The sequence below is a fragment of the Epinephelus lanceolatus genome, chromosome 3 (assembly GCF_041903045.1).
Source record: "Epinephelus lanceolatus isolate andai-2023 chromosome 3, ASM4190304v1, whole genome shotgun sequence".
Lineage (NCBI taxonomy): Eukaryota > Metazoa > Chordata > Actinopteri > Perciformes > Serranidae > Epinephelus > Epinephelus lanceolatus.
In genome coordinates, this window is record NC_135736.1 from 10,183,693 (window position 1) to 10,191,920 (window position 8,228).

An 8,228-nucleotide genomic window follows, 5' to 3' on the forward strand; every position below is an offset into this window, starting at 1 on the left:
AGCAATATAATCCAAACACATGGCAAATTGCATCGCCATCTTCGATTTTCTATCTCCCAAAAAGGGGCTTGGCCTTCATATTAATAAAATAATAAAATCATGGAAATGACATTGTGGAAATGTTAGTGAAGTGTTTTGAACATTCATTGGTAAAAATGTGTGGGAACCCTGAATTTGGCTTTTTAAAAAGTGTATTATTGTATTAAGAGGCCAGACAGATCAGCTCAGTTTAAAGTTACAGTTGGTAACTTTCAGAAAAAAGAACTTTTTGTCATATTTGCTGCAGCTGTCACCACATGTGATCAAAATCAATCAGTCAGAGCGGAGGAGTCTCTAACACAGCTGTCAATCATTTCAGTCATTGCTCATGAACTGTGGTCAAACTGTCAAACTAGGCAGCAATGATCAAATAGAATCAAGATTCTGTTACTGCTCTGCTTACTTCTCACCTCAGATGTTTTCAGAAACATGTTTTAGTGTACTGTTTAGCTGAAAAAGAGGCAGCAAGAACAAACAGTACACTAAAATATGTTTCTGACAACATTTGAGGTGAGAAATAGGCAATGCAGTAACAGACTTTTAATTCAAATTTAATCAGCGTTGCCTAGTTTGACAGTTTGACTACAGTTCATTCAGCCATGATTTACATGATTGAAAACTCCCTTTGAGATACCTCGACTCTGATTGGTTAATTATGTTTAGCTGTGGTGGATTTTAGCAAATGCCATTAGAAGCACTACAAGTAGGAAGAGAAGCATGCTCTGTCTCATGTAAAACTCTGTGGATATAGTGACAGTTTCAGCAAATATGACAACAAGATATTTTAATAAAATTTACCAACCTTAACTTTAATGTTGTCTGTGATTCAACTTTTACTCATTTGTACCATTTTAACAGTAGTACTTTGTGAACCTAGGAGTACTTTAAGTTGTGTTTTATCCAGAGCGAAGACTCTGACTGTTCCACCCTGACCCCCTCGAGTGGATGTGATGCTCCTTTCAGCCACCAGAGGGAGACAGATAACAAGACAGGGAGCTTTTGTGAGTGTCCCTCGTGTTCTCCAAGCATATACATGCTTATTATTCAGACTTTAATCATGGATGCTGCTTTTTCAGATGTTAAGTTTGACTGGAAAGAACGCTGATAACATCTTCATGCTTATTAAGCAAACATGTATCTCTTTCCCCTCCCACAGCATTTCAAGACCACCCTGACATCAGAAAAGTAATAATACAAAAGGTAGGGCACAGAATCTTGAAATAATAATATAGGTGTTATTATTAGTGTTCCACACAATCATGGAGTAACAGTTAATGACTAAAATTATTTTTATGTATATTTTCAGAAAGTAGATATTTGGTTGTGACTGCTGAGAGCGTTTGTTCTTTCACTTCAAATGTCAAACTCCAAATTTGAGATATATATAGCCTGGTTACCTGGCTGGACCCCAGGCTTACATAACATTAGGTGTTTATCTCATGTGCAGAATCTGCCATGTGATTCACAGGTATTGTCTAACAGGGTCTATAATGCGTGCGTGTGTGTGTCTCTGTGTGTGTGTGTGCTATCACCACAGGGTCCGTGTGACTCCCTGGGCATCAGTGTAGCAGGAGGAGTGGGCAGTCCCCATGACAACGTACCTCTTTTTATTGCTACCATGGATACCAATGGACTGGCTGCCAAAACGCAGAAATTACAGGTGGGGAGTGCCGATGTATATGTGCTTGTGTTTGTGTTTGTGTGCATGTGCTTGTGTTCGTGCGTGTGTGTGTGCTTGTGTATTGTGTATTCATCACGTTGTGGAGATAGATCTGTAATCGTCATCCCATCTTAAGGACCCTCCTCCTGCCTGAGGACAATAAGTCATACCTAACAAAGGTTAACTGTTCATTTAAGTGTAATCACTTGATTGTAGGGTTAAGATTTGAATCCTGACTGTGTCAAACCACACTTATTATCATATTTGCAGATGCACATTTATTAGAAAAGAACTATGTTGCAGCAACACTGTCTTTGTCAGGGTTTAAAAACCACAGTACGGGTTGACATAGCTCTATAACATACTGAAATACTGTATAAAACATAAAATGTATGGTACATTTTTCTGTTTCTACTGTTTACTTATTATATTAGTTTGTGTTTTTTACTGATGCTTCTTGTTTTGCACTATCCCCTTTGCTGCTGAAACAATGCAAATTTCCCCCGCTGTGGGACTAATAAAGGATTACCTTATCTTATCAGACATGCAAGGATGAGAAATACATTCAGTATATATAGCGGCCGTCCCAATTATAGATTAGGAAATGTAGCCTACTTAAAGTTTCAAAAAAGAAAGGAGACTTTATAAAATCATAAAAAGGGGGGAAAAAGGGACAGCTCACCCCAAAATCAAAAATACATATTTTTCCTCTTACATGTAGTGTTATTTTTTAATCTAGATTGTTTTGGTGTGAGCTGCCGAGTGTTGGGGATATCGATTGTAGAGATGTCTGCCTTCTCTCCAATATAACTGAACTAGATGGCGCTAGGCTTGTGGTGCTCAAAAAGTGCATTTGAAAAACTCAACAGCAATGTCTCTTTCCAGTAACCATGACCTGGTTACTCAAGATAATCCACAGACCTTGTTGTGAGCAGTTTCATGCAGGAACTATTTTCTTCCTACTGAATTACACCCGCCAATCATATCACTGCACAGAAGGAAGCGTGCATCTATTCATGGACGAGAAGCTTGTGGTCGTCACAGCATGAGATGTAAACAGTAATGCCGTCCTCCTTGGCTGAGCCAACGTTAGCTAGCACAGTGATACTAGGTAAGGGTCGTTGCACACTTCCTTCTGTACGGTGATACAGCTGGTGAATGTAATTAGGTAGTAGTCGTGCTAGGGATGTCAACAGTTGCTGAGAATATTTTTGACTAGTTACGCTCATCGGTTTATAAGTTAATTTTGCTACTCTTCAGTTTACTGATCTGTGCACCGCCCGGGTCTGGTGGGAGCTAGCTAGCATTAGTGATGTGGCTCATACGTTATAGCCAGGCGGGCTAGCAGTAGATGCAGGCTTTCTTCTGCATAGTGATACAGTTGGGAGGTGTGATTTGGTACAAAGAAAATAGTTCCTACATAAAATTGCTCACAAAAAGGTCTGTGGGTTATCTCGAGTAACCACATAATTGTTTCTGAAAAGAGGCATTTGAGTTGAGCACCAAGCTGAGTGCCATCTAGTTCCACTATATTCAAGAGAGGGCAGACATCTCTACAGCTGATATCTCCAACACTGCAACTCACACCAATAACAATCTAGATTTATAAATAGAACTACAGACAAGAGTAAAGATAAATGACTTTGCAGTGAACTGTCCCTTTAAGAGTGGGTACGGATTGAGGTTAGTTATGTAGCCGTGGCCATGTTGGTAAAGGTTAGAGGATGTCTCCGGGGAATGAGTGTTCTGTAAGTCGATAAAAAGTGCTCGCTGATATGGAAGTTTGTGTGTGTCAATTAGACAGGAGACAGGATCCTCAGTATCAATGATGTGTCCGTGGAGGGGATGACTCATGTCCAAGCTGGAGTCCTGCTGAAGAATGCCACCGGAACCATCAGTCTACAGGTAATGTCACAGTGAGACGTACAGTAGTTAATTTATAATGCCTGTGAGGCACTAAGTTGCAATAATGTCAGCAAGTTTTGGTTTAATGAACCCTAACCTGCTTCCTCCAGGTCGTTATTACCTTTATAAAATTTGCCAAGACATAATAACATACCCAAAACACTCTTTAACGAGGAATAAAAATGATTTCACGCTGGAGTTTCAGACGTCCACTCATTTTCTCATTTTCTGTGTTTTGCATGTGAACACTATACTGTAATTTTAAGACAATAGTGTATCCGACACTGATTTCATGCTGTTTGTCTTCATGTTAATAAGCCTCTGCAAAGATTTTTGTTGCAACAGAGCAAAGAGGTATTTGTAAGAAGCGGGATTTCAGTTGTTCTTGACAAGTACATTGTGTGTGTAAAAAAAACAACCAAAAAAAACATCAAAAGGTTTCATATTTTTAGTACTAACACAAGGGCAGGCGTGATGGTGTTATTACAACAGTAGGATATCAGATTAGTGTCAGATTGTTTGTAACCAGGTGGCAGCGGGTTCGGGTGGGTGCAGCACAAAGGACCACAATGATGTGCACACGCAGTCGTCAGGCCAGGCCAGCAGCCTGCCCCGCTTTCACAACAACCTCTGGTAAGATTCAGTTTTCTGACAGTCTCCTGCTGTTGTACTTTATGATCTTACTTTGGCTGCCTCCTGGTTCATTCACCGAATAAGGACAAAGGCAGGCAATCTATTGACGATAATGAGAAAGTGCAGCCACTGTGTGAGAAGCATTGAGACGAATGTTCTTTCAGACAGCATGAGCTGTAGTGTTTCTTGTGATTTGTATGTTGCTTTGTTCTCGATTGACTGTTTTCAGTGTTGTTGTTTTTCCAGGCAACTTTTAGTTAACAATAGCAAATACCAATTTCTTTGTTATTTATTTGACTGTGAAAATAACACTTTTGTTGGTTTTTTTGACAGCTTATCAAACTAAATAATACTCTACATAATACATTTGAAGATAATGTAAAACTTCTCTTGGAAATTTTACAAGAAAAAGATGAATTGAAGGAAGTAGATTACTTGCTTGTAAAAAATAATTATTTGTAACTCTAATTTATTTCTTATTGAATAAAGTTGAGGATTTGTGGTCTTGAATATTACACTTCAATACTGAAAAAACAGAAATTCACCTCTTCTCTCACCTCTTGTCTGTCCTGGTGAGATGAAAAACTTATTTTACTAACACACAGACAAACAAACACAGAGCTAGTGGAGCACGAGCATACCCGGCAACACACCTCCATTGTTTTGCATCTTATTCCCGCAGTGCTCGCACGTATAAGACCATCACTCTAGAGAGAGGCTCCTCGGGCCTGGGCTTCAGTATCGTAGGAGGGTTCAGCAGCCCGCACGGAGACCTGCCGATCTACATCAAAACTGTCTTCAACAAGGTGAGAGGACTTCCTCTGGAGGGAAATCTTTCAAAGCAAACCTGGTTCAGAAATCTGATCTTTTCAGTTACACTGGCAAAGTGTCTGTGTTCATAGACAGTGAGAGACAAGAACACAAAAGTTAGACGCCACAATTGAAAACTGCAAATGGCTTCAGATTTTTAACATCTGGTTTATGATGATAAATATTTTGTAACCAGTGAGTAATCTAAGTATTTTTACTCCAAGTACTATACTTAAGTACAATTTTAAGGAACTTGTACTTTACTAAGTATTTCCATTTTCTGCTCCTTTACAAGTATTCCACTACATTTCAGAAGTGAATATTGTACTTTTGATTTCCAACATTTGACAGCTTCAGGAAAATATAGATGAAATATAGATTCTTGGAAAATAACACCTCAACAGGTTCAGTCAATTTTTTAGCAAGGTGTGTAACAAGAAATCAACAGGGCCGGTTGGGTTGCCAGCCATGGTATTGAAAAAATGCTCCACTGAGTTAACTGCTGCCTGGTGCCCCATCTTCCAGCGGTCCCTTGAGAGTGGCATTGTTCCAGCCCTCTGGAAGAAATCCATTATAATACCTGTTCCAAAAGTTCAGTGCCCAGGTGAAAACAGAGATTTTAGACCAGTTGCACTAACATGTGTTGTTACGAAGTATTTTGAGAAAATAATGGTGCGCATTTTGAAAGTTGAAGTAGCATCTCGTCTGGACCCGCTCCAGTTTGCGTACCGGGCCAGGCGCAGCACGGAGGATGCGGTCATCAGTGTGGCTCATCTAATTAACAAGCACATAGAGAACTCAGCAGCATATGCAAGAGTTCTCTTTGCTGATTTTAGTTCAGCTTTCGATACTGAATGCACTCAGCTGTTGATTAAGAAGCTTGTAAACTTAGAAGTCAGCTCTTCTATCATAAAGTGGTTCCACTCTTTTTTAGTTAACCGATCACAACAGGTTAGGGTGAACAGCACCCTTTCAAATACCACAAGGGGCTGTGAGTTCACCCATCCTGTTCACATTATATACTAATGATTGTAGAAGCTGTCATCAAAATAATTACATCATAAAATATTCTGATGATACAATCATTTTGAGCTTACTAAAAGTAGCAGAGTGTCCCTCCTTATACTACGATGAGATCAAATCCTTGTTATGTCATGGTGCATCTTGTTACCTTGCATGGTGATGGACTAGTCTTCTTCCTCTGCAGGGGGCGGCCATAGAGGACGGCAGGCTGAAACGTGGAGATCAGATCATTGCTGTGAATGGACATTGTCTGGAGGGTGTGACTCACGCTGAAGCAGTGGACATCCTCAAGAGGACCAAGGGAACTGTAGTCCTAACAGTGCTCTCTTGAGTCGTGGCCGATTGTGTTAGAATGTCTTAATGTCTTTGCTAAGTAGTGCATTAAAGAATGTAGCCGTCTACCTTAGCGCTGCCTCACATAAACCTTAGAAGGCAAATGTGGACAGTTAAAGTGATATAGTTTTCTATTAAAATTATAAGAAGAGTAGATGCTGTAGGTATAAATGTACCTGAATTTAGTTTGAGGAAGCTACCTCAAACTCAAACTGCAGCTGGATGTATTAACGTGAACAATTTCCCCAATATAAACTCTTATTCCCGTAAAGGTGTTACTAGTAATTATGTGTTAATGTTATAGGAATCTCCATATCCTGATCATGAATATCTGTGTATTCATACAGAGAGGACATTTTTAAGGTTACCATAGAAGTGATGCTCATAGAAACCAAAGCACCCAAGGCATATATATTAAAGAGGACCTATTATGCTAGTTTTCAGGTTTATTCGTGTATGTTGAGTGTTTACAAGAACATGTTCACATAATTCAATGGTCAAAAACACTTTTTTTCTCATACTGTCTGCCTGAATATACCTGTATTCACCCTCTGTCTGAAACACGACATGTTAGCAGCTGTCTCTCAACAAAAACTAGTCTGGTCTGATTGGTCAGTCACCAATGAGAGCTTCAAAATCAAAATTATCACAACTGGCCATGTTTTAGTAGGAATATTATCCGAAATCTGGGACAAATAACATCAGACACCAACATTACATTTTTCCCTCACATTAGCATGTAGCTACATGTAGCAGTGTACTTGCAGCCAGGGGAAAGACTGTAATAGAGTATAGTGGAGCTTTCTACCTTCAAAAAAAAATCACCAGTAGAAGCTGCAAAACCAAAATCTTTACAACTTAACATGTTCTAGTAGGAGTATGATCAGCAATCGGGGAGAAATTAACAACATCTCAAACCAAGATTACATGTTTCCCTGATGTTAGCATGTAGCTACATGTAGCAGTGTACTTGCAGCCAGGGGAAAGACTATAACAGAGTATTGTGGCACTTTCTACTTTGAAAAAATCTCCAGCAGAAGCTTCAAAACCAAAATCTTTACAACTCAACATGTTCTAGTAGGAATATGATCAGAAATTGGGGAGAAATTAACAACATCTCAAACCAAGATTACATGTTTCCCTGACGTTAGCATGCAGCTACAGTACAGGCCAAAAGTTTGGACACACCTTCTCATTCAATGCGTTTTCTTTATTTTCATGACTATTTACATTGTAGATTCTCACTGAAGGCATCAAAACTATGAATGAACACATGTGGAGTTATGTACTTAACAAAAAAAGGTGAAATAACTGAAAACATGTTTTATATTCTAGTTTCTTCAAAATAGCCACCCTTTGCTCTGATTACTGCTTTGCACACTCTTGGCATTCTCTCCATGAGCTTCAAGAGGTAGTCACCTGAAATGGTTTTCCAACAGTCTTGAAGGAGTTCCCAGAGGTGTTTAGCACTTGTTGGCCCCTTTGCCTTCACTCTGCGGTCCAGCTCACCCCAAACCATCTCGATTGGGTTCAGGTCCGGTGACTGTGGAGGCCAGGTCATCTGCCGCAGCACTCCATCACTCTCCTTCTTGGTCAAATAGCCCTTACACAGCCTGGAGGTGTGTTTGGGGTCATTGTCCTGTTGAAAAATAAATGATCGTCCAACTAAATGCAAACCGGATGGGATGGCATGTCGCTGCAGGATGCTGTGGTAGCCATGCTGGTTCAGTGTGCCTTCAATTTTGAATAAATCCCCAACAGTGTCACCAGCAAAACACCCCCACACCATCACACCTCCTCCTCCATGCTTCACAGTGGGAACCAG

General features: G+C 39.9%; 1 protein-coding gene across 2 annotated transcripts in view; it reads left to right on the plus strand.

Annotated features, from left to right (window-relative positions):
• LOC117255555 (multiple PDZ domain protein) overlaps positions 1-7,613 on the plus strand; it is a 63,357-nt gene extending 55,744 nt beyond the window's left edge. For both annotated transcript variants that reach the window (XM_033624580.2, XM_078164827.1), the window contains 7 exons: positions 944-1,040; positions 1,196-1,239; positions 1,577-1,699; positions 3,500-3,604; positions 4,134-4,237; positions 4,920-5,043; positions 6,255-7,613. In XM_033624580.2, the coding sequence (XP_033480471.2) occupies positions 944-1,040; positions 1,196-1,239; positions 1,577-1,699; positions 3,500-3,604; positions 4,134-4,237; positions 4,920-5,043; positions 6,255-6,401 (744 nt within the window). In that variant the 3' untranslated portion in view covers positions 6,402-7,613. The remainder of the gene's footprint in view (positions 1-943; positions 1,041-1,195; positions 1,240-1,576; positions 1,700-3,499; positions 3,605-4,133; positions 4,238-4,919; positions 5,044-6,254) is intronic.
• Positions 7,614-8,228: the final 615 nt, after the last annotated feature.